At 36.6% G+C, this 26,876-nt stretch overlaps 1 protein-coding gene and 1 pseudogene across 1 annotated transcript in view; both read right to left on the bottom strand.

The window, feature by feature from the left end:
* The window catches only part of TOPAZ1 (testis and ovary specific TOPAZ 1), a 103,998-nt gene that overhangs the window by 63,656 nt on the left and 13,466 nt on the right, over positions 1–26,876 (bottom strand). Inside the window, exons 5-11 of the mRNA XM_077754507.1 lie at positions 26,026–26,087; positions 25,196–25,323; positions 9,415–9,476; positions 7,164–7,300; positions 5,448–5,533; positions 4,581–4,706; positions 2,827–2,890 (exon numbers count right to left, since the gene is read on the bottom strand). Coding sequence (XP_077610633.1) covers positions 2,827–2,890; positions 4,581–4,706; positions 5,448–5,533; positions 7,164–7,300; positions 9,415–9,476; positions 25,196–25,323; positions 26,026–26,087 — 665 coding nt within the window. The remainder of the gene's footprint in view (positions 1–2,826; positions 2,891–4,580; positions 4,707–5,447; positions 5,534–7,163; positions 7,301–9,414; positions 9,477–25,195; positions 25,324–26,025; positions 26,088–26,876) is intronic.
* Positions 1,131–1,564, bottom strand: LOC144223648 (actin-related protein 2/3 complex subunit 5-like protein pseudogene; annotated as a pseudogene).

Below are 26,876 nucleotides of genomic sequence, written 5' to 3'. Positions count from 1 at the left end.
CATGATACATGTAACTTACTTTTGAATGGTATAGGGAAAAAATGTGTGCGCATGTATACCACACACATGCACACATGCATATATAGACAGAGGGAGAGGGAGAAAGAGTGAATGAGTGCAAACAATAAAGTAAGGATATGTGGGTATTCTTTGTATTATTTTAAGTGTTGTAATTTTCTGGAAATTTGTAATTATTTCTAAGTAAAACATTCAAAAATAGCTTCTGGAAAGAGAATTTTATGTGTAAAGTCAAGTATAAAACATGTCAAAGAGGACCTATTGATAAATAGGGGATGGGATTCTTACCTACTTCATATTTCCCTTAGTGCACCAGAGCAATTAGACCCGTACCTTATACCTGTGGTATTCGATTGATTTCTCTTCCTAAATTGCTATCTAGTTATCCTAACATATTCATTAAATGAGTCTTCCTTTCCCAAATATTAAAACTCTTTATATGTAGTATTGGTTCTACTCTGAGCTATCTGTTCTGTTCTACTGATCTAAGTTTCTGTTTTCACACCAAACATAATTCCCATAGGTTCTTACCAACTTCCTGCATTTATTCTTCATTACAGGTCTTTATTTTTGTTTTCTGTATTTGTTGTTTTATTTTAATTAATTATTATTTTTCACATACTAATAAGCCAAGAGCTTTATTGATGTAGCACACACTTGACACTGAACCCAAGAGAGCTCCATCTTCCCAGGGATGTCTGTGCAAATCCTTGAAGTTTTACTACTTCAAAAAAACAAGCTCTCCCTTCTACCACAGCCCTTGGATCTGTACCTGCTTCGATCGGCTCTCCCCCATTTTAAGTAAGCAGAGCACACAGGTACACCTGGCCAACACGTGTCAGCCACTCCAGGAGACAGTTATGACGTCAGTTCTGTGTTACTTTTGGACAAAGGCATAGACTATCAGGTCCTCCAATGGATTTGGGAAACATGATTTCTCCCTCCACCTTGAAAATAAAATACACATCAGTGGATGCATGTCCTGAAATAGTTTAGCTGGGATTTCCTAGGAAGATGGTCCATTGTCAATCCTTTCTTCATCAGCCTGTGCATCCAAAATTCTCCTCAAGGTAACATGAGACTTTTTTTTTTTTCCCCAAGTCTCTCTTGCTTTAAGAACTCATAATGGAGCCTAGTCCTCCTACTGCTAATGCCCTGTCATGCCACTGGGGTAACAATGCACTGCTGTTTTCTGGGGCCTTCTCAAACTCTTAATAAATGTACTTCATTAGCAAGTCAATGCCACTTCTGTCCAGTGACTGCACAGCCTGCTCAATTTCACTGCTCTTAAAACTTGTAAGCACTGTCAGCACCACGTCTTGGGCCCGTTCCTTCACGGTCTGATTCTTGGTGTTGACGGGAGAGTTGTGCAAGCCTGCATGGAATGCCCGAAGCATGCCCCCTTGCCGCAGAAGGCCGTCCACCTCGCCAGGGGCCAGGCTTGGCTTGGGCACCGCCGCCTCGTCCTGCTTGTCCACGAATCTGTTCTTGTCAAACTTGCCAATGTCCGCCCAACAGAAGCCGAGGACAGCGTGTTCTGGGCCATCGCTCTGCTCTGGGTCCTACCTTGGCTCTACGCCGCTGGGCACTGGCTCAGGCAGGGGAGTGGGGGAGAGGAGAGGGCGCAGGAAGCAGTCGCCCAGCACCTCCTCCACCTCGTCTGCACACAGACTCTGCTGCCCACCCCTATATTTGTTGTTTTAAAACTAAATTCAAATATATTTCTCCTGATACACTAGATGTTTACACAACCAGAATTACAATTTTGGGAGTTTTCTTTTTTTTTTTCCATGTCATCCTCTTTTCTTCTTCATCTCATGCTATGGAATTATTTCTGGATTATAAATGTTCATCGGCATCTAACCATGTAGCTTCTGTTCATCAATGCCTCGGTGATGGGTATGTTCTCTATACAGGCTATTACTTCTCTCTTGCCTACTTCCTCCTTAGTGTATGGTTAAGTCAAGTCACAGCAGTTCCCTCAGACGCTCCCTCTAATAGTTGGGGAGAGGATATCACCAGCAAGACAAATAATAAACTTGTCAGAAATTTTGTTTTTAACCAAATGAGACTTCAAGCTGATGAATATTCAGCTAACACGCTCTCTTACCATGATACTATGTGGCTTGGGTGACTGTGTCAGGGTGACAAATATAAATAAGCTTGATCCCTTCCTCTTGAGGCTCACAGTGTAGTAGGGGGAGATGGTGACAGAATGGGGTGAGGCAGTAGACTCAGATAAGGGCTGATAGAGGAGGTACGCCTATTTCCTATGACTAAAACTTGAGCGATAAAGAGGTCTTTGCTGTGGGCAAGGGGGATGAAAGAAAGGCATCCCAGATAGAGAGCAGGGACAGCTGCGGCTCGGATATTATAACACAGCCTGTCCTGCTAAGGAAATTGAACAGAACTCAGTATGGATGGTACATCAGGCTCAAGGGGTAAGTGTTAAAAGAGAAGGGTAAAGACGTAGGGAAGATCTGGTTTCTGAAACATCCCTTCAGAAAGATTTTAAGCCAATTATCAACATTTTTTTTGTCTTACACATATACATATAATTTCAATCTACATCATGCAAATATTAGTGTTAGAAAATTATAGTGCTTAGGTAGATTATAATTTTTTAAAAGTAACCAAAATGCCGCACTTACTTTTAATCCTTTATAACACCAGCAGAGCCACTCTCTAAAGCATTCAGTTTTCATACTTACAAGTACTGAATTTACTTTCAAACTATAAGATACAATTGCACATTGTTTGAAACGCTCACATTCTTGAATTTATAGTAATCACCCCATTGTCTCATACCTGCACGTTGTAGCAAACACAGCTCGTTGATGCTTATATATTTCCTAAACACATCCATACAAACCTACAAATAATAAAAAACATAACATTACCTTTTTGTATTTCATAAAAAAGACACAAATTTCAACGCTATCTTTTTGCTTATTTTTTAAAGTGAACTTAAAGCAATGGAATAAAAAACCTGACTTGATTAACTCACAGATCTGAAATGTATACTGAATTCACGATAAAAACCTAGTTTTACAGATGTTCTGACAAAGGAATAGTCAAGGAAATAGCAAAATTAGCAAGCAATTAGGGAGGGAAGGAAATCCCTGAATAATCAAAAAAAAAAAAAACAACAACCTTATTTAGGTCATTTTAAAAAAAGCTACTTACTAGTTCAAGGATAAACACACTGACCAATGGATTAGAACAGAGAGCCTAAAAATAGACCCACTCATATATAATTAGCTGATTTATGACATGGTGACCCTGAAGTTCAATGGGGGAGAGGATGGTCTTTTTAAGTAAATGGTGTGGGTCACGTAGGGACCCACATGGGAAAAAATATTTATCTTGACCTTTTTTTCACATCAAAACCAAAAATCAATTCCAGGTGGCTTAGTGTTCTAAATGCAAAGATAAAACAACAGACCTTTTAAAGGAAACACTATAAGAGAACATCTTCACGATCTTGGCAAAGATTTCTTCAACAGGATGCAAAAAGTTAACACCATAAAAAAATTGACAGAATTGGACTATGTAAAAGTTAAGAAATTCTCTTTATCAAAAGACATCTTAAGAGGGTGAAAAGGCAATCTGTACAGTAGTAAAAGTTATCTGCTATACACATACCCAATAAAGAACTTATACCCAGAATATACAAAGAATTCTTAAGGTGGATAAGAAAAAGGTAGTCCCATAGAATATAGGCAAAATATTTAGAGATTTCCAAAAAGAGTGTATCCAAGTGTCCAATAACGATTCTGAAAGATGCTCAGCTTCGTCAATCATCAGGGAAGACATCACTACCCACTCACCAGAATGGCTAAAATTAAATACCAAGAGCTGGTAACGCTATGAAGCAAGCAGAACTCTCAGACATTGCTGGTGACAGTGTAACTGGGATCCTATGACCCAGCAATTCCAGTTTTAAGTATAACCCATCAGAAAGTGCACATATATTCACCAAAAGACACACAGAAGAACACTGATAACATCACTACTGTAATTTCCAAGTTGAGAAATCAAATGAATCAAAAGTAATATTTATCAATAAAATAAGTTTTGATAGGGGCGCCTGGGTGGCTTAGTCGGTTAAGCGTCCGACTTTCGCTTAGGTCATGATCTCGCGGTTCGTGGGTTCGAGCCCCGCGTCGGGCTCGGTGCTGACGGCCAGCTCAGAGCCTGGAGCCTGTTTCAGTCTGTGACTCCCTCTCTCTCTGACCCTCCCCTGCTCATGCTCTCTCTCTCTCCTAGAAATAAATAAAAAATATTTAAAAAAAAAATAAGTTTTGATATACTCAACAAAATAAAATATTCAATATTATACAGCAATGAGAAATATTTATAATTAAATAAAAAAATACAGATGAATCTCAAAAACTTTGAACAGAAAGAAGCCAGAAACAAAAGAATAGACTGTATGATTTACTTAAAGCACAAAACCAGGCAAACCTATGCTATTAGAAGTCAATGAAAATCTGAATTAAAACACATGCCTGAGATAATCTGAAAACAATCTCTACTTCAAAGACTTTACATATTTTTACCTTTTCATCTCCTTGCTCAGGCACATGAGCAAACTTGCATTGTGATCGCTCACAGCCACGTAATGTATTAAAATGAAATTTGCAGTATCTATGGGGTAGCATCAACCCTAGGGGCTTCTGGAACACCTAGAAAATTAGATAAATTCTCTTTCTGTGTTAATTGTAAAAGCCACCATAATCAAGTAAGAAAGCATTTGAAGGAACCAGGAATATTATATACCCAAAACAGTACCAAGACAAATTGCTTGCTGACTTGATAAAAAAAAAACAACTCCAACTTAATTTTATTTTCAAAAACAATGGAAAGAAAAGCAATTCAAAGTGGTTTGTCTGACTTCTTGCAATATTTTACAAATTTTCCATGAAAGTTACTATACTGTTTTACTTTCAATGTTTTTAAAAAACTTTATACATTCCCCCCCTTTCTCACATATTTGCCCCTTTTGTTTTTATAAAAAAGTTAGTTCTATTTAGATATATGTACCATATTTCAGATGCATTTATTTAGACTCAAATTTTCCTTAGCTTTTCTGATTAATAGAGAAATGACACATTCAAAATATATACAACAAACTTTTCCTATAAACAGCTTTCAATCACTAGCTTTCTCTTCTATCATCGGGAACTCTTCATCCTGTATTTTCTGTTTTGGATATCCCCTCTCCACCCCGCCTGCCCAGCCTTCTGCTTTCAACTTCTTAATTACATGTGAATATCCTCTGAGTTACTACTCATTTTCTGCTTCTTATCACCAACTGCCATTCAAACTCTGTAAATGTTCAGACGTGCTTAACAAATAATAGGGAAATAAAACCAAAATATGTGCTTTATAAGATTATTATTATATTTTTTCAATGGGGGACTTACCCCTGCATTTTTTTCCCTCTTAAATATTTCACAAGTTTCAGGATTCTGTAGCTTTAAGAGAGAATGTTTTCCTGGAAATCTGAAATCTAGAAATGATTAAGAATCACATCAAATACCAGTATGTTACTGCTTCTTCCTTTCATAATAATGAAACACATGACCACTACTATCTGCTTTAAAGTATCACTATGGACTACTCAGACCCGGTTCATAGGCTGTGCTGCCATGATGCATTCCTATGAAATAAAAAATGATTTACATCTTTGGTGCTCCCTAAGTAGGAGCCTAAATGTAAAATTTTAAACTCATTTTAGGCTGAAGATACTTTCTTAAAAGCCTTATACAGCAGCACTGAACACTGCATTCAAATGACAGTCTCCATGTTAAACAAATATGATAGACAATTAAAATTTCTAAGGAAAGAAAATTACTGACAAACATAGGTGTTATGAAATGAACCCCACAAATTCGTATATTCAAGCCCTAAACCCCAATATGACTTTATTTGAAGACAGAGTCTTTAACAGAACTAACTGAGGTTAAATGGGGTCATAAGGAAGAGACCCTGAGCGGATGGAATTAGTGCCCTTATAAGAAGAGACAGCAGAGAGCACATGCACCAGGGAAAAGCCATGTGAGGACTCAGTGAGAAGGCATCCGTCTGTAAGCCAGGAAGACAGCTGGAAATGAAACTCTGCCAGAACCTTGATCTTAAGACTTCTAGCCTCCAGGACTGTGTGAAATACATTTCTGTTGTACAGGCCACCTAGTCTGTGCTATTGTATTATGGCTGCTTGAGCTGACTAATATACCAGGCATCTTATTCTTTCATGTTGGTCCTTTAAAATGAGAATTTGGGCATTTGGAAATGTTTTTTTTCCAAAGATAATTATTTTGTTTATTTTAAATAATTTCATTTTTTACTTGGCAGCATTCAGACAGAATGTGGAACAAGCTGAAATTTCTGCTGCATAGTTTTGCTGTAATTTCCATTATAAAATCTGTTCAGGCCTTTTTTTTTTTTTTTAAATATTTTATTTATTTTTGAGAGAGAGAGAGAGACAGCATGAGCAGGGGAGGGTCAGAGAGAGATGGAGACACAGAATCTGAAGCAGGCTCCAGGCTCTGAGCTAGCTGTCAAAACAGAGCCGATGCGGGGCTCGAACCCATGAACCGTGAGATCATGACCTGAGCTGAAGTCGGACACTTAACTGACTAAGCCACCCAGGCACCCCTGTTCAGACCTTTTAAGATAAAACACATGATCATCTGGGCATGCTGTTGTGGTACATGACAAAGGAAGCATGGAGTCAACGACAGGAAGGGACTGAAGAGTTAGGTGTGAGCTATGCAAAGAAATTTTATTGTTTCCAAATTCATTCTTCAATCTAGCTTGTTTTGTTCAAAAGCTTTATGGATTTTCAAAAATACTTATACAAATTCTAAAATACATTATAACTCTAAAATATTCAACTAAAACATGAATATTTTAGGTATAACCTATAATTTATTTATACTATAACTATCACATAATTAGAGGTATTTAAGAAATTATTCCATCAAAAGTTTAAGGAAAGGTATACAAACTTTCCAATTTTAACATATTCCAGGCTGGTTTTGATTTTTTTAACCTTTTTTGTTTTTGGTAAAAAGAAATCTCCCATACAATTTCTATATTATCAAAAAGCCAACAGAATTTTATTAATAAAATAGTACCATTCATCCAGGGCTTCAGTAATATGTCTTCTTGAGGAGCACTTAGATTCAAAGGTGGCACTGAAAAGCACAGAGGTTTTGGGGCCACTGATAACTGACATTCACCAACCATAATCTCTGAAGTTTTAGAATCTTTGCTGTATGAGCAGAAAAACCAAAATCAGAATTTAAATTTACTCTAAAAACATTAAAGTAATCGAGTGGAAATACAACCTACCACTATGTATATGCCATATATCATGCTGTATACTGTTACTGTACTAAGATTCTTTGGTATTTTCAATAAGCGTTCCTGCCTTCTTACGTAGAAAACCAACACTTGTTAAACAGCCAGGGTAGGGACAGGAGTAAGGTGGTTGGGTTAAAACTAGAGCAGAATACTTCTGATCATGCCAGACAAAATGTCCAAGGAGGCATTGAGCTAGGATTCTAACAGAAAAGACTACCCAATTATTCTATTGACAGTACAGTGAAAAAAATAAGAGTTATAAATTATTCTTTGAGATAAGTATATTTAATAAATGTATACGTGTACTTGAGAGCGTCCTTTGGGAAGAAGGTATAAAAAATTTACTGCTCTTAGTTGCTGATTTAAACAGTTTCAACTAGGGGCAGCTGGGTGACTCAGTCAGTTAAGTATCTGACGTAGGCTCAGGTCATGATCTTGCAGTTTGAGTTCAAGCCCTCTGTCGGGCTCTGTGCTGATAGTTCCAGGCGGAGGCTGGAACCCACTTCGAGTTCTGTGTCTCCCACTCTCTCTGCCCCTTGCCTGTTCACTCTCTGTCTCTCTCTCAAATATAAAGAAACATTAAAAAGTTAAAAAAACCTAAAACTATATTTTAATATGTGAGATCCTATAAAAACCAGTTTTAGAAAAACCTAAGAGTTTTCTGGAGTTTCGCTTACCTAGAAAAAGAAAGAACTTAAGTAGGGGGGAGAGTAGAAAGTATCTCAAAGCCGACTAACAGATAACTAATAAATAAGGAAATTAGTTTTCAGGAGAAAGATCACTCAGATAATATAATATTTTACCTTAAAAACAATTCTAATAAGCTTTTTCAGCTGGGGTTCCCTGGACCAGTGGAGAATAAAAATGGAAGAGGGTCCCACACTTAACAACAGTTGAAACTTGCTGGCATTGACGGGGCTTAAAAATTACACAGAAAATAAAGATACTCACTTCTCTTTGCAACTTGGAACATCATTAGTATGTACAATCAATAATAACCTCCCTCAAAACAAAAGCAATAACATAGAATAAACAAATAAGAATTAAAGAATTTTACAGATGGAAGAGATGATCTAGTTAAAATCTTTTGTTTTTGATTGGATGACTGAAGCCCAGGGTAATGTAGTGACTTCAATGTCACATTCCTAGTCATTATGGTAGATCCAAAATGATGATTAAAACTCTGCAGGCTGTAACGACACTATTTAGTTTATAAGCAAAATGCTTCCAATAGAATAAAAAAGTTAACTCTGTCATTTTTTCCTTTTAAAATTTTCAAATGGTCATGAATTGTATTGGGTTTCTGTGCCAATCTAATTCTTACCTGACTTTTCCTTTATACAATGGGTCTCAAACTTGAGCACATATTAGGACCAGCCAGAGGCGTGGATGAAACACAGATTGATGGGCTCCATCTCCAGTTTCTGATTTAGCAGATCAGGGATGGGACCAAATAATCTGCATTTCTGACTCACTCCCAGATGCTGATGCTGTAAGGATCACACTGGGAAAACTACGATCTTAACATAAAAGGACTTGAACACATTTGTCACCTGATTTGAGAGTACCTTGCCTCGACAGCAAAATGGGAGTGCAGGATGGATCAGGTGATCCCCAAGGTATCTTTCAACTCGAAGTTTTGTATTTGCATATATTCTTAGTGAGTGTACTGAAATTTGCAGTACTCACGACCACAACCATGTCAGATACTTGCAAACTGCAATATTCATCTGATTTCACCTACTTTTACCTTCACAGGTCTTGTACACATTCTTTTTTTCTTTTATCACTATTCTTTATTCCTTCTTAAAAAATATTTTAATGGCTCAAAAATCTTTGTGACAGCTTTAAGGTAACTTACGTTACCGCTGACATCTAGGTATACATGATACGCCAATTTAATAATACCCATGTATGGCTTACAGCATAGTAGCCCAAGTACATAGAGCAGAGAATGAAAAACACACTCAAAACACAAATTATATGACTATTTTAAAGTTACATAATTAAAATGTTACAGACCTTTTGCAAACTTCAAAATTATTTTCTTTTTCTTCTTTAGTCACCTTTTCTGAAAATCTACACTGTAAAGAGATTATGGTAAAAAAGTATGTGTCACTATATTCCATATTAACCTGAAGCTTACCAGACATATTAGAATGTATTAGATGTTAATTAAACCATCAGCTGATGGCCAACCAAAAACCCAACTCTATATTATTTAAGTTATTGAATATTCACCTAAAAACTCCACTGCTGCTTAAGAGAAAAACTAATAGAAATATTATTTTCTCAGCTTTTGACATCACCTATAATTATACAGTCTGGAATTTAAAATTATTATGAACAATTAAAGTTATAATTGTTTTCTTTTGGATAAAAAGCTTGAAATGATTTTTATTTTCAGATGGTATTTGTGAATATAAATTTATTTTTCGCATTAGAAGTCTTTATATGGTGCAAGTGGGTAGTTCAGTTGGTTAAGTGTCAGACTTCAGCTCAGGTCATGATCTCGCGGTTCATGAGTTCAAGCCCCACATCAGGCTTTGTGCTGACCATTTGGAGCCTGCTTTGGGTTCCCTGTCTCCCTCTCTCTCTGCCCCTCCCCTGCTTGCACTCTCTCTTAAATTTAAAAAGTAAAAAAAAAAATTTTTTAAAGAAGTATTTATATGTACTTTATATATCACTGTACATAAAACATTTCATATTACTGTTCTGGAATTGCGACTTTCCAATGACAAGAAAGTTATATATGCTTAAATATTAAACTTTTGAAAAAACAGGCAAGCACCAAGAAAACAAACCCCCAAATCACCTATCATTTGAGCAGAGATAACCATGTAAAATCTTACTTTATATCTTTCAACTCTTCAATTTTAAAAAATTAATTTTTTAATTATTAAAAATTTTGCCAGTCTTATTGAGAATTATTTGAATATATTTACAGTATAAGTTTAAAGCATGCAACATGATAGTTGGATTTATATGTATTATAAAATCATTACAATAGATTCAGCTAACATCCATCTTTTCATGGAGATAAACAAAAAGAAGAAAACATGAAAAAACTTTTCTCCTTGTGATAAGAACTCTGAAAATGTACTTTCTTAGCAACTATTCTTTTTTAAAGTATAGAATCACATATTACATAATGGTATACACTGCAGATACTATGGTTACAAATTACAAAAATCAACAGAGAAACATAAAACATAAACAAATACAAAAATATACCATGTTCCTGAATGAGATTTAAAAAAAATTTTTTTAAATGTTTATTTATGGGGGCACCTGGGTGGCTAGTTGGTTAAGCATCTGACCTCGGCCCAGGTCATGATCTCATGGTTCATGGGTTTGAGCCCCGTGTCGGGCTCTGTGCTGACAGCTGAGAGCCTGAAGCCTGCTTCGGATTTTGTGTCTCCCTCTCTCTCTGCCCCTCACCCACTCACACTCTGTCTCTCTCTCTCAAACAGTAAGTAAACATAAACAAAATTAAAACAATAAAAAAATGTTTATTTATGAGAGAGAGAGTGTGAGTGAAGGAAGGCAGAGAGAGAGGGAGACACAGAATCCGAAGCAGGTTCCAGGCTCTGAGCTGTCAGCACAGAGCCTGATGGGGGGCTCAAACCCACGAGCAGTGAGATCATGGCCTGAGCTGAAGTCCAACGCTTAACTGACTGAGCCACCCAGGCACCCCCTGAACGAGATTATTAAATGTAAAGATGTTAGTTCTCCCCAAATTAATTCACACTTTAAAAACTACTTTACATTTGAGTTTAAAGCACTCTTCGGAAAATATAATAACAGCCAAAAAATATTTTAGATTTATAAGACATTGCAGAATCTTTTAAAACAAGTGTTCCTTGTTTTATTTTTATTTGTCTTGCCATTTTTATTTTTCAAGTAATTGACAGTCTGGTATCAGTACAAGGAACCTGGGCAATCAATGAAATAAAAGAGAAGAAACAGTTCCATATATACAAATCTGAAAATTTTAAAGGTAGCAGTTGAAATTTGTGACAAAATGATTCAATGAATGGCAGCAGAACAACAGTCTAGTTAACTGGATAGAAAATAAGTTTGGTGCCAACTCACCATATGTCAAAATACTTTTAGGTTCATTGAAGATTTAAATATAAAAAATATCATTAATAGCAAAAATAAAATAGAGGTATAATTTGGAGGGTGGAGAAAGCCTAAGCATGATACTGAAAGCAGAAACCATAAATTATGAATCAACAGGTGTGAATATAAATATTTTAGATATTTTCTTATGCTGGAGAATATAAAGTACACAAAAGGCATTTGTCAAAAAAAATTTTTTAAAGGTTGCATTGTTTCTACGTTCTTCCTCCCAAGATAAATTTTAGATTCAGATAGATAAAAAATTCAAACATAATAAACAACAACAACAGAAAAAAACACTAGGAGGAAATACAGGAGAAAAAATTAAATCTTGAAATTGAGAAGAGCTTCATTAGAACACCCAGTGACCATCATAACAAGTGCCTTCCTTAATAACCATCACCCATTTAGCCCATCCCCCGGCCACCTCTCCCGCCAGTAACCCTTTGTTCTCTACAGTTAAAAGTCTGTTTTATGGTTTGCCTTTTCCTCTTTTCCCACCTTTCCCCACCCAGATTCATTTGTCTTGTTCCTTAATTTCCACATGCGAGAAATCATATGGTATTTGTCTTTGTCTGATGGACTTATTTCGTTTAGCATCATACTCTAGCTCCATCCATGTCATTTCAAATGGTAAAATTTCATTCTTTCTATGGCTGAGTTATAGTCCATTGTATATATATACAACTTCCATAACCATTCATCAGTCAATGGACATTTGGGTTCTTTCCATTATTTGGGTATTGCTGATAATGCTACTATAGACATTGGGGTGCATGTATCCCTTCAGATCAGTATTTCTGTACCCTTTGGGTAAACACCTAGTAGAAAAATTGCTGGATTGTAGTCTAGTTCTATTTTTAACTTTTCAAGGAAACTTCATGCTGTTTTCCAGAGTGGCTGCAACAGTTTCCATTTCCACCAACAGTGCAAGAGGGTTCCCTTTTCTCCACATCCTTGGCAACACCTGTTGTTTCCTGAGTTGTTAATTTTAGCCATTCTGACAGGAGTGAAGTGGTATCTCATTTGTATTTCCCTAATGATGAGTGATGTAAGAATATATTTAATATATTCTGAAAAGTTCTTACAAGTAAAAAACTCAAAATCTCAGAAGAAAAACGGGCAAAGAACATATAAAGGAAGTTCATAAAAAATGTAAATGGCCTTTAAATATACTAAAAGATGCTTAACTAGTCTCTTAAGAGGAAAGCAAATTAAAACTAAAAGTCATTTGTAAAAATAGACAGATGGGACAAAAATTTTAATACTGCGTTGGTTAGTGTGTGGGGAGAAAACTGGCATTCTTACCCAATGTTGCTGAATGTATAAATCATAGCCATCTTTATGTAGGCCAATCTGACAATTCTACTTCTAAGAATTAATCCAAAAATGCTTGCACATACACAAAATGCCTTATGTTCAAGGGTACATAATATTTAAATAGCAAAAAATGGGAACAAATCAAGTGTCCACCAACAGTGGAAGTTGTTGAAGAGTATACCCATACAGTGGATAATTATACAATTAAAAAAAGGCATAATTATATACATTGAAAAGAAAACAATCTCCATTATATATTTAGTTTAAAAAGCAAGATAAATATTGGTATGCTGCCATTTGTATAAAATTAAAAAAGAATATACAATACATCCACTTTGAGAAATGGCAGAGTATGTCTTATTGGGATAATCTTCGTGCAGTTAACAATTATAAACCTTAGAGAAAATATAAAAAAAATTCCTGCCTGAAAACACTGGAGAGATATGAAGAGCAGGCAGAATCTGGAGGGAAGTCTACACTTGGAAAGAAGGAACAGTACTGAGCAGCTGGAAAGAAGGAACAGTACTGAGCAGCTGGAAAGAAGGAACAGTACTGAGCAGCTGGAAAGAAGGAACAGTACTGAGCAGCTGGCTGTTCTCCTCTCATGGCTTTATTCCTGAAGGCAGGCCCCAGTTGGAATCACCTGGGAAGGCCAAAAACTTGCCTGCTGAAACAATGACCAGAAGGCTAAGTTTAGGACATAGAAACTGGGAACTAAGGATGAGAATGCAGGACAGGAGAGAACCTAAGAGAGGAAATCCTGAAATCTGCTTCTACACTCAAGCAAATCTCTCGCTGACCCTTGAACTGTATCTCTGGAAGGTTAGACTACAAACAGCCCAGCTAAGGTTACAAGAACTGAACAAAGATTTAAACTGCCAGCTACTGTGGAAAAGTAATCTGGAGACTGAATTCACCTAAGTTAAAACTAAACATGCAATTAGCATACAACCCAGCAAATAAAGACTTGGGCATTTATCCGAGAGAAACGAAAAATTAGGTTCACCAAAAACCTATACACAAACGTTTACAGCAGCTTTATTTGGAAGAGACCCAAACTGGAAATAAGACAGTTGTCCTTCAATGAGTAAAGAGCTTTTAAATCAATGGGAGTAACCCATCCCACAAAGCACTGCTAAGCAATCAAAATGAATGAACTATTGATACATGCCAGAAACTTGATGACTATCTAGAGGACTATGCCGGGGGAAGAAAAACCCCAATCTGAAAAGAATACATACTATATCTAATTCCATTTATATAACATTAAAAAATTTTTTTAATAATTATTTTTGAGAGAGAGAGAAACAGCATGAGTGTGGGGGGGGGGGGGGGGGGGGGCGGAGACACAGAATCTGAAGCAGTCTCCAGGCTCTGAGCAAGCTGTCAGCACTGAGCCTGACGCGGGGCTTGAACCCACCAACCGTGAGATCATGACCTGAGCTGAAGTAGGACGCTTAACCAACTGAGCTGCCCGGGCATCGCTATAACATTCTTGAAATGACAAAATTATAGAAATGAAGAACAGATTAGTGGTTGTCAAGGGTTAAGAAGAGGCTGGGGGTAGGTACGGAGAGAGCAGGCATGGCTAAAAGAGGGGAACATGATGGGTACCTGTGATGGAAATGTTTTGTATCTCTGTATTAGTGTCAATATTCTGGTTCTGATACTACAGTATAGTTTTGCAATGTTACCATTGGAGGAAACTGAGTATAGAGTACATGAGATTTCTTACCATTTCTTACCACTGCATGTGAATCTTTATTTCAAAGTTAAAAGAAATGTGGGATGCTGCTAAGGCAGTATTTATGGATAAGTTTATAGCAATAAATTGTCTTAGAAAATAAGTTTTAAATCAGTGACCCTACTGGCAACCTTAAGAAACTACAAAAAAAGGGGCGCTTGGGTGGCTTAGTTGGTTAAACCTCCGGCTTCGGCTCAGGTCATGATCTCATGGTTTGTGAGTTTGAGCCCTGCATGGGGCTCTGTGCTGACAGCTCAGAGCCTGGAGCCTGCTTCAGTTTCTGTGTCTCCCTCTCTCTGTTCCTCCCCTGCTCACGCTCTTTCTCTCTCAAAAATGAATAACCATTAAAAAAAATTAAAAAAAAAAAGAAACTAGAAAAAGAATAGCAAATTAAATCCAAAGTAAGCAGAAAAAAGGAGAAAGTAATGATCAGCAGATATCAGCGAAACAGAAAACAACAAAGAAATAGAGGGGAAAAAAATCAGTAAAACCAAACCTGGTTCTTTTGAAGTAGTAACAAAATTAATAATCTTCTAGTCAACTTCCAGTAAATCTACATCTATTTCAAAATACCAAAATTTGGGGCGCCTGGGTGGCTTAGTGGGTTAAGCGTCCGACTTTCGCTTAGGTCATGATCTCGCGGTTCGTGGGTTCGAGCCCCACGTCGGGCTCTGTGCTGACTGCCAGCTCAGAGCCTGGAGCCTGTTTCAGTCTGCGACTCCCTCTCTCTCTGACCCTCCCCTGCTCACGCTCTCTCTCTCTCCTAGAAATAAATAAAAATATTTATAAAAAAAACAAAAAAACAAAAAAAACAAAATACCAAAATTACAGAGCTGGAAAACAGTTTAAGGATGTTAGAGGCAGGGAGAAAAGTGTAACTGAGGAATAGCATAAGGGAGATCTTTGTGGTGATAGAAGAACTCTTTATCTTGACTGCAGTGGTGGCTATACTTAATAAAATACAGAGAAGTACATATACTCATATATTTAATATCAGGTTCCTGCTTCTGATATTGCATTTAAAGATGTAATCACAGGAAAAAACTAGGTGAAGGATACACGGGTCCTTTCCATACTACTTTTGTAACTTCCTGTGAATCTATAATTATTTCAAAATAAAAAGTTTTTTAAAAAAGTATACTAGCATTTTAACTATCCGGGGCTCAAAATTAGAATTATTAATTCCTATGATGGTTAAATTTAAAAATTGTTACATATACAAGACAAAATAAAAGGTCTCTGGAAAAGACAGAATACACTTATTTATTCCATGAATATTTACAACATAAATATTATACAAATATGTATAAAAGATCAGTAAGGAAGCATTTGTAAAAATTCACAGAAAACGATATATAAAAGCAGCAAAGTGATAGGCCACACATATGTCTTTAAGTCAATCTATTTATCCCCTCAAATTCCTAAAATGTAAAATGAAAGAGAGACAAAGTTTAATTCCCAAATTTGGGGGCCAGATATCTTAAAAACAAATATTATTGTCTAATCATGATTATTTACTTTTCTTTTAATTTTTTAATGTTTGTTTATTTTTGAGACCGACAGAATGTGAATGGGGGAGGGGCAGAGCGAGAGGGAGACCTAGAACCAGAAGCAGGCTCCAGGCTCTGAGCTGTCAGCATAGAGCCCAACGTAGGGCTCAAACTCATGAACCATGAGATCATGACCTGAGCTGAAGTTGGACGCTTAACCGACTGAGCCACCCAGGCGCCCCTGGTCATGATAATTTTCTAAAGAGCTGGTACTTTGAAGGTTAATATTAGAAGAATAAATGAATCATCCCCTTCTCTTAAACAAAACCAAGAAATCTTACTATACTAGGAATCAACTAAACAATTCTGTGGATTATTTTTAAAAGAATTAATGTACATCTTGAAAATATTTACTGTGTTAAGAATTCAGCGAATTCTGGCAAACATCTCCTAAAATCTATCCTTACAGGAATGAATGGAATAAGTCTTTTCCTCAGCTTCAAGTAGAATAGAGTACAAACTAGTTTTTGTTGTTCTTTTGTTTAACATTTATTTTTGAGACACAGAGACAGAGCACAAGTTGGGGAGGGGCAGAGACAGAGGGAAACACAGAATCTGAAGCAAGCTCGAGGTTCTGGACTGTCAGCACAGAGTCTGACTTGGGACTCAAACCCACAAACTGTTGAGTCCGACTTGAGCCAAATTTGTGTGCTTAAGCAACTGAGCCACCCAGGTGCCCCTGTTTGTTTGATTTTACTGCTTCAGAGCAAGGACAGGCAAGCTATAGCCTGCCCTGTTTTTGTAAATAAAGATTTACTTGAATATAGCAACTACTATTTGTTTATATATTGTCTCTGGCTTCTTTCATGCTATGATGGCAAGAGTTGCAACAGCAGCTACTTACCATCTAGACCTTTGAAGAAAACTTTGCTGACCCTTGCTACAGAGTCAAGGGACTCTGCTGTGTGACCTTGGACAAGATACGGACTCAAAATCTGTTTCTTCATCTATTAAAAAAAAATAATAGCACATGCCCCACGGGCAGTAAAGGATTAGCTCATCAACTCAGGGGTCTCTATACTGTGCACATTGAAGGTTTGTCCTTGATCTACTCCTTGGAGGGAACTTTCAAGCCCTTGGAATGTGCTGCTTTTGGTAAGTTGTCTTTGCTTACCTGGGAGCTGGGACCAGACAGTGTATACTAACAGTGTAATTGGTGGTAGGGGCTTTGGGCCACTCTAGACAGTCTAAACTAACAATCTGATTTATGGTGGGTGCCTCAGGTCATCTATTGTCAGCCTGACCCCTGCAGGGTCTGGAGAGACTGAGTGATCAAGGTCAGCCACACAGGCAGTCACATGCCAATGTGACTGACCCCAAAACGACACTGACCAGGGCTCAAGTAAAGTCCTTTGGCCGTGTTGCTATGCATCACTGCTGGGAGAAGCAAGCAGTGTCTACACAGCTCTACTGAGAGAGGACGGCTGGAAGCCTGTGCCTGGTTTCTCTTGGACTCTGCCCTATGTGACTCTTGTTTGTGGATTTTAATGTGCATTCTTTCACTGTAATAAAATGTAATCTCAAGTATTAACAGCTTTGCTGGCCTCTGTAGTTCTAGCAAATCACCAAATCTGAGGGTGGCCAGAGGACTCCTGAGCAGCACCTCATTATATTATGTGGATAAAATGTGGCAACCTGTACTAGGTGTTTAACAGTGGTTGGCTGGCAGATGATAAAGGCTCAGTACATACGGGCTGTTATCATCATCAAACCATTAAGCAAGTACTTTGTGAGAATATTTGTGTTACAAGACTCTTATAGCACTTAAAGACTATTTTCAAATGGGTTTATATTCAATGTTCATTCAACAATTATTTGTTATTACACTGTATCAGCCACTGCTCTAGGTGCTAGAGATTCAGCAGTAAGCAAAATGGACAAAAACCCTTGCTTTCATGGAGTTTCACTCTAGTAGGAAGAGATAAACATAAAAGAGTAAATACGTACAGTGTTAAATCATAATAAGTATATGAAAGGGGACTATTAAGTATTGGGAGAAGGGAGAACATTTGAAGTTTCAGCTTGAATGGCCAGCGAAGTTATCTCTGAGAACACAAAACCTGAGTGAAGATGTGAAGGAAGTGTGAGAACCAGCTGTACTATTTTTAGGAGAACATCTCAGGCAGATAAAATGGCAAGGGCAAAGGCCCTGAAGTAGGAGAAAGCCAACTACGCTTTAAAAACAGCAAGAAGGCTTGTGTGGTCACAGTGAAATGGATACAGAAGAGTTAAGAGATCAGAGAGATAACAAGGTGGGGAAGGGGTACAGGAAACAGATACAGGGCACTACAGGTCACAGTAAGGACTTTGACTTTGAATCTGAATGTCATTAGAAACTAATGGAGAGTCTGAAACAAAATAATGACATGATCTAACTTATTCTGTGTCGAGAATAAACCACAAGAGAACAAAATTAGAAGCAGGAGATCTGCTAGAAGGTGACTGTAATAAGTCAGTAAGAGATGACCCTAGCTTGGGCCTGTGTTGTATCGGTGAGGGGTGACGAAAAGTTGACAGTTTCTAGACATCTGATGTAAAGCTTGCAGGCTTTCCTTATAGTCTGGTATAGACTGAGAGAAAAAGAAAGAATATCCAAGGTTTTGAGTCTAAATAATTATAAAGAATGGAGTTGCCATTAACAGAAGAGTAGTGGAAGAACTAGTTTGTGGTAGAGGAGAGGATATGTAACAGGAGTTTGGTTTTTTAAAAAATTTAAAAAATTCTTAATTTCTTATTGAGGTATACCTGACATACAATATTACATTAGTTTCAGGTGTACAACGTAGTGTTTTAACATTTGTATACATTACAAAATGATCACAATGGGTCTAATTACCATCGGTCACCAAAGTGAATACAATATTATTAACTATATTCCCTATGCTATATATCATATCTCCCTAATTTATTTTATAACTTAAGGTTTGTAGCTTTTGATCCCCTTTCACCCATTTTGCCTAACACAAGCCCCCTCCTTTCTGGCAACCACCAGTCTGTTCTCTATATCTTTGAGTCTGGGTTTCATTATTGTCGCTGTTGTTGTTTTGATCCCACATAATAATGAAATCATGAAGTATTTATTTTTCTTTGCCTGACTTACTTTACTTAGAGTAATACCGGTAAATAATACTGCAATGAATACATGGGTGCATGTATCTTTTTGAATTAATATTTTTGTTTTCTTTGGATACCCTAGTTTGTATGGTAGTTCTATTTTTAATTTTTTTGAGGAATTGCCGTACTTTTTTTCCCCGTATCATCGCCAGCATGTTATTCCCTGTCTTTTGGATAACAACCATTCAGACAGATGTTAAGGTGACATCCCACTGTGGTTTTGATTTACATTTCCATGATCATGAGTGACGACGAGCACTTTTTCATGTGTCTGTTGGCCAAATGTATGTCTTCTTTTGGAAAATGCCAATTTAGGTCTCCTGCCCATTTTTAAATCAGAGTGTTTGGTTTTCTTTGTTATTGAGTTGTGGGAGTTCTTCACATATTTTGGACATTAACCCCTTATCTGATATATGACTTACAAATTTCTTCTCCCATTAGGTTGCCTTTACATTTTGTTGTTTGGTAGTTTCCATCCCCGTGCAGAAGCTTTTTGTTTCATGTGATCCCATTTATTTGGTTTTGCTTTGTTTCCTTTGCCTTTGGAGTCAGATGCAAAAAAACTTTGCTAAGATTTATCTTAGCTTAGTCAAGAAGCTTACTGCCTATGTTTTCTTCTAGATTTTATGGTTTCAGGTCTTAAAGTCAAATCTCTAATCCATTTTGAGTTAATTTTTGTATACGGTGCAAAATAGTAATCCATTCTCATTCTTTTGCATGTAGCTGTCCAGTTTTTCCAAAACTATTTACTGAAGAGACTGTTTTTCCCCCATTGTATGTTCTTGCCTCCTTTATTGTAAATTAGTTGACCATATATGCATGGGTCTATATCTGGGCTGTCTATTCTGTTCCACTAATCTATGTGTGTTTTTATGCCAACACCATAAAACTATAGGTTTATAGTATAGTTTGAAATCAGGGAGGGAGCTACCTCTGGATTTGTTCCTTTTCAAGACTGCTTGGCTATTCAAGGTCTTTTGTGGTTCCATATAAATTTTAGAAGTGTTTGTTCCAGTTCTGTGGAAAATGCCATTGGAATTTTGATAAGGAGTACATCAAATATGTACATTGCTTTGGATAGTATGGCCATTTTACCAATATTATTTCTTCCAATCCATGGGCACGGAAGATCTTTCCATTTATTTGTGTCTTTGATTTCTTTCATCAGTGTGTTACAGGTTTTTAAATTTTTTTTAAATGTTTATCTTTGAGAGGAAGGGAGAGGCAGAATATAAGCAGGGAGGAGCAGAGAGAGAGAGAGAATCCAAAGCAGGCTCCAGGTTCTGAGCTGTCAACTCAGAGCCCAGCGCAAGGCTTGAACTCATGAACCACGAGATCATGACCTAAGCCAAAGCTGGATGCCTAACCAACAGTGCACCCAGACACCCCAATGTCTAATAGTTTTCAGTGTACAAGTCTTTCACTTTCTCAGTTAAATTTATTCATGATATTTTACTCATTCTGATGCGCCTATAAATGGGATTTTTGGATTTCTCTTACTGATAACTCATTATTATTAAATAGAAACACAACAGATTTTTAAATATTAACTTTGTACCCTGAGACTTTACTGAATCCATTTATTAGTTCTAACAGTTTTTTTGGTGGAATCTTGAGGATTTTCTATATAAAATATGTCATCAGCAAATAGTGACAGTTTTATTTCTTCCTTTCCAATGTGGATATCTTTCCTCTCTTTTTCTTGACTAATTGTCCTTCTTAGGACTTCCAATACTATACTGAATAAAAGTGGGACAGTGGGCATCCTTGTTGTGGGGAATAAGCTTAGGAATCCCCCAGGCTTATACCAATGTGTTAACAAGGCATAAAGAATTACAAAGCCACAGGATGCTCACACCTGAGTTTGGGTAAACAAGATAAGGCACCCAAGAATAGGGAGGTGCAAAGGCACCCCAGAATAGATAGGGAGGTGCAAAGGCAACCCAGAATAGAAAGCAGTGCAAAGGCACCCAATACATAGTATATGAAATAAACAAGTTTAGGTATTCAGGGTGGAAGAACCCCCCGATTTAGTACTATAGCAGAAAGCTGCTATCACAGGAAGGAAGGAACAAGTTAAGCAAGCAGGTAAATAGGGCTACAGACCGCTGCACTGTGCTGTAGGTGATGTAGCCTGGAGTGGAGATGATTAACAAATAAAAAGGTGCCTTGTTAACTCTGAGGTCATGTGTCCCACCTGTCTCATCCTCTAGGCTAGCTAAGATAAACAAAGGTGGTGCCTCATGTCTGCTGAAAACAAGCCAGACTGTCCGGTGCCAGGATTTTGTTTGGTATTAACCCAAACCTCTAGCCCTGAATATCTTCAAGATCCCCTTTCCTTCACATCCACAAGTTAATGTGTTCATAGATTTATTGTCTCTTTGTGCACATCCATCACCATGTTTATAAGCCTTCTGATCTTAATAAAAATGGGACCGTTATTTGGGGCTCTGCTCTTTTCCTGGACATGAGCCATCTCTCACTTTTTATCCTGTGTCTTGCTCTCTTGTTAGACAAGAGAGACCGCTGCACTTTAGACCCAGAGTTTACAACACCTTGTCTTGTTCTTGAGCTTGGTGGAAAAGCTTTTAACTTTTCAGTGTTGCATATGACATGAGCTGTGGGTGTGTCACATACAGTCTTGATTATGTTGAGGTGTACTCTCTCTATATCCACTTTGTTGAGTTTTTGTCACAAATGGATGTTGAATTTTATCAACTGCTTTTCTGTATCTACTGAGATGATCATATGTTTTTATCTTTGGTTTTGTTAATGTGGCATATCACATTGATTTGATCTGTGGATGTTGAATCATCCTTGTATCTATGGAATAAATCCCACTTGATCATGGTGTATTATCCTTTTCATGTATTGCTAAATTTGATTTGCTAAGGTTGAATTTGATCTTGTTGAAGGTTTCTGCATCTGTGTTCATTAGGGATACTGGCCTGTAATTTTCGTTTTTTTTGTGGTATCTGTGTCTGGTTTTAGTTTCAGGCCTTGTAAAGTGAGTTTGGAACTGCTTCCTCCTCTTCAATTTTTCAAAAAAGTTTGTGAAGGAGGGTAGGTATTAAATCTTCTTTGAATGTTTGATAGAATTCACCAGTGAAGTGCAGTGGTCGTGGACTTTAATTTTTGGGAGTTTTTTGATTGCAGATTCAATCTCTTTACTAGTAATTGTAATCAGATTTCCTATTTCTTCATAATTCATTCTTGGAAGACTGTTAAGTTTCTAGGAATTTATTTCTTCTAGGTTGTTCAAGTTTTTGGTCTATAATTAATTCTTCATAGTATTTCTGTGGTATCAGTCATAACTTCTCTTTCATTTCGATTTTGAGTCCTGTTTTTGTTCTTGTTTTTTGGTTTTGTTTTGTTTTGTTAAGTCTGGCCACAAGTTTGTCAATTTTATCTTTTATCTTACCAGCTCTTAGGTTCCACTGATCTTTTCTATTCTTTTTATTCTCTATTTAATTTATTTCCATTCTGATCTTTATTATTTCCTTCCTCCTACTAACTTTTGGCTTTATTCTTTTTCTAGTTCCTTCTGATGTGCCATTAAATTGAAATTTCTCTTGTTTCTGGAGGTAGACCTGTATGCTATCAACCTCCCTCTTAGAACTGCTTTTACTTCATCCTATGAGATTTTTGTATGCCATATTTCTGTTTTCACTGTGCCTAGGTATTTTTTATTTATCTTTTGATTTCTTCTATGACTCATTGATTGTTCATTAGCATGTTGTTTATTCTCTACTTATTTGTGATTTTTCTAATTTTCTTCTTGTAATTTACTTCTAGTCTCATACAATAGTGGGATGCTTGGCATGCATGATATGCTTGAAACCTTCTTGCATTTATTGAGACTTGCTTTGTGGCCTAACACATCATCTATTCTAGACAGTGTTCTGTGTGAACTCGAGAGGAATTTATATTCTGCTGCTTTTGGATGGAATGTTCCATATCCATCTATTAAGTCCATCTGGTCTAAAATGTTATTTAAGGCTTATGTTTCCTTACTGATTTTCAGTTTTGATGACTGATGTAAGTAGGATGTTAAAGTCCTCTACCATTATTGTATTGCTATTTTTCCCTTTAGGTCTGTTAATATCTGCTTTATATATTTTGATGTCCTTATGTTGGGTGCATACATATTTATAAATGTTACATTTTCTTGCTGGATTGACTACTTTATCATTATGTACTGCATCTCTGTCTTTAATTACACTCTCTTTTTTAAAGTCTGTTTTGTTTGATACAAGTATAACTGTACCAGCTTTTTGTTTCCATTTGCACTGAACATCTTTTTCCTTCCCTTTACTTTCAGCCTGCGTGTGTTCTTACAGCTGAAATGAGTCTCTGGTAGGCTGTATATAGATGTTTCAGGAATTCAGTTTGAACAGGTTAAGTTTGAGATGTCCAATTGGATATCCAAGAGGAAAAAACCAGTAGACAACTAGACATAAAGGTCTGCAGTTCAGAAAGTTCAGGCTGCAGTTATAAATTTGAGAGTCTTAGCACATAGATGGCATTTAATACAATGAGGTTGCATGAGACCATTTAAGGAGCAAATCTACATAGGAAAGAAGAACACATCACGGTCTAGGTTCTAGGTCACTCTAATATGTAAAGGACAGAGCGATTAGGAGAGACCAGAAAGATCAACTGGGAAGTTGCAGATAGAAAGGCAGAAAGTAAACCAGGCAAGTACGTTTACCCTGAAAGTCAGGTTTTCATGGAAAGTGTGATAACAGGTTAAGTAAGATTAAGACTGAGAAAATGTCCACTGGATTCCACAACAAGGAGGTCAACTGGAGAGTTCAAGGATAATTCTGGTTGCAGTAAAGGCAAATACCTTTGTAATGGGCTCAAGACAACTGGAGGAGAGAAACTAGAGACAGTGGGTATAGATAAGCCTTTTGAGAAATAGGATGAGAGCAGAAAAGAAAAATGGGACTATGTAAAGGTTTTTTTGTTGTGTTTGAAAATGGGTGAACAGCATGTTTACATACTGATAAGAATAATCCAATAATAAAAGAAGAATTACTGCAGTAGTATTTTGAGAGAGAGAAGTGATGGACTTTAGCATACAGGTGGAAAGAATATCCTTGGCTAGGTCATCTATTGTAATTGAAGAGAAGCTGGAGTTTTGGGAGCAGATGCAGGTTAAGTGGCTAATGTATTGGTAGGGAATTAGGAAGTTCATTTCCATTTACTTCAATTTTCTTCGTAAAGTAGGAAACTAGGTTGTTAGCAATGAAGATGAATGAGGAGGAATAAAGAGAAAAAAGAAAATATGAAATAGTTGCCTAGGAGTCAACTGAATTATGCAAAAGTTTAAGACAATCATACGCATTTTCTGGCAGAAAACAAGAACAAACTTTATATCCAAACTTTTCCCTATAACATATGCCAGTAGTATGTTCCATCATCAAGTCTGGTTTAGCTCCAATATGCCTTGTCTACCTGTGGTTAAATAACTGCCATGTGCATTCATAACCCTTGAGTACTAGGATATTCTTAAATTTTAAAGATCAAATTTATATTCAGAACTTTGTGTTTAATGAGGCAGGAAAATATGTAATAATTTAGAGAGACTTATATAGGTTTGAAACCAACTTCAGGATAAAAAAAAAAAACTAAATACACAACTAAACACCGCATTTTCCCAGATAAGTGAAACCTGTTAATAGTGTGCTTTTACAAAGCATCAAATAATATATCCTACAAGCAGAATGATGCAATTCTTTCACTCAATAAGGGTTACACTTGTCACCTGACCACACCTTATGATGAATTTCTGTATTACAAATATTTAGACCAAGAAATAAGAAAATGCAGACAATTCCCCACAGTACCTTTTCATCCAAGTCTGAACTAATGACAGCACTGTTAAGAAGAATTTCTGCATTACCACTGTTTAGACCAGAAAATAAAATGCAAGATTCCCTAGTACCTTTTCATCCAAGTCTGAACTTTTTATGTGTTCACTGAAGTCTCCCAGATTTTCATTTTCAGAGGTCTCATTAGTAATTTCCCCTAAGGAAATGTTTTCACCTTTGGAATCATGTTTTATCTCATTTGCTGAAAAGAAATAATATTCAACTGTAGAAACTTTAAACAGTGAAATAACTAAGTTGTTCAAAGATTGTTCTAAAAATGAGTTAGAATTCAGAGACCCTTGTAAGGTCCAATGTGACAAACGTGAAGTAGTTTTCAGGAAACTATTCAGTTATTCCTCCCTCTTTCAAAGTAACTCCATTATATGGTATAAAAAGAATGGCACTAAGACAAGCTGAAATATATCAAGATAAATTTAAGAATGTTTCTTGATTACGTCCAGCTATTTAAAATATACTTATAAAACTTTAAAGTTAAAATACAACTAACTTTCAAAATATTTCCTGTGAAGCAGAGATCCAGGTATTCAAACTTATGATTAACTGTTAATTACAAAAAATTATAAAAAGGATTCAGATTTAAAATGCGATAAAGTTTAGATACATATTTTCATTTCAAAATAAGGCCACAAAATTTCTAAGGTCAATGATCTTCTGTAGATAAAGCTAAACAACATTTTTTACTAAATAATCAAATGGAAGATCTCTCAAAATCTTATCTGCTAACCAAGCAATTAAAACTGAGGAAAACTGATAAACTGTAAAACCTGTTTTAACAAACTCTAAAATGAGAAGCTTCCTATTTTAATGAATTCATTTTGCTAGGCCTGAATACAGATACAAAATGATACTTCAATATACATATTTTGAAAATGTCAAGTTTTACCTGCTGACAAGGAAGCACAGACCTCTGACTTCATCAATCCAGGATCCAGTACAGGAAGTTCTCTATTATAAAGCAAAAAGAGCTTGAACATTATAACGGATTCTACACAGATCTACTTCTGGAAACATTATATACTACCAGCTTTGGCAGCTGGTGAGTATCAGCTCAAGTTCTCCACAGACAGTGCTACACTGGAGCTCTGAACCCAGCACATCCAGGTAAATTCCTCATTTGGTGCTTTTAATCACACACAGAAGCCACAATTGTTACGGAGTGCTGCCATTCAAACTGCTACTCAGGGAGAATCTGATGACATATACCAAGCATTTGAAGCAGTGCTAACATATCACACCCATACAAGCGGATGTTTAACTTCTATTCTGAAATTTACGTGTGCGTATCTTATTGCCAATGTAAAAGGAAGACAGTTCGAGAGCAGTTTGAATCTTTTTTTGTACTCTCTAAAGACAACAAATGGTCTAAAGGTCAAGGGTATAGAGATCAGAGTTAGATCAACCTGGGTTCAATTACTGTTCTGCCACTGAACTGTGTCAACTATGGCAACATTACTTAATTTCTTTGAGTCTAACCATATCTGTAAAATGAGAATATCATCTATCCACAAGGTTATTGTGAGGATAAAAAGAAATTGTGTTTTCAAAACCAACAGCACAGGCTCAACAAATGAAAACTACATTTTCATGAGTGACAAATGGCCAAACATTTCTCCATTTTTAAAAATTTAGAAATATATAAAATAAAATATAATAAACACCTATAATCCCACCATTTTTCATTTAATAAATTAGTTTTATTAAACCTAGACTACAGCTGTACAACTGCTCACTGGT

Source organism: Crocuta crocuta, unplaced genomic scaffold, assembly GCF_008692635.1.
Source record: "Crocuta crocuta isolate KB4526 unplaced genomic scaffold, BGI_CrCroc_1.0 scaffold70, whole genome shotgun sequence".
NCBI lineage: Eukaryota > Metazoa > Chordata > Mammalia > Carnivora > Hyaenidae > Crocuta > Crocuta crocuta.
The sequence above is the reverse complement of the archived record's forward strand: the minus strand, read 5'-3'. Positions and strand labels throughout refer to the sequence as shown.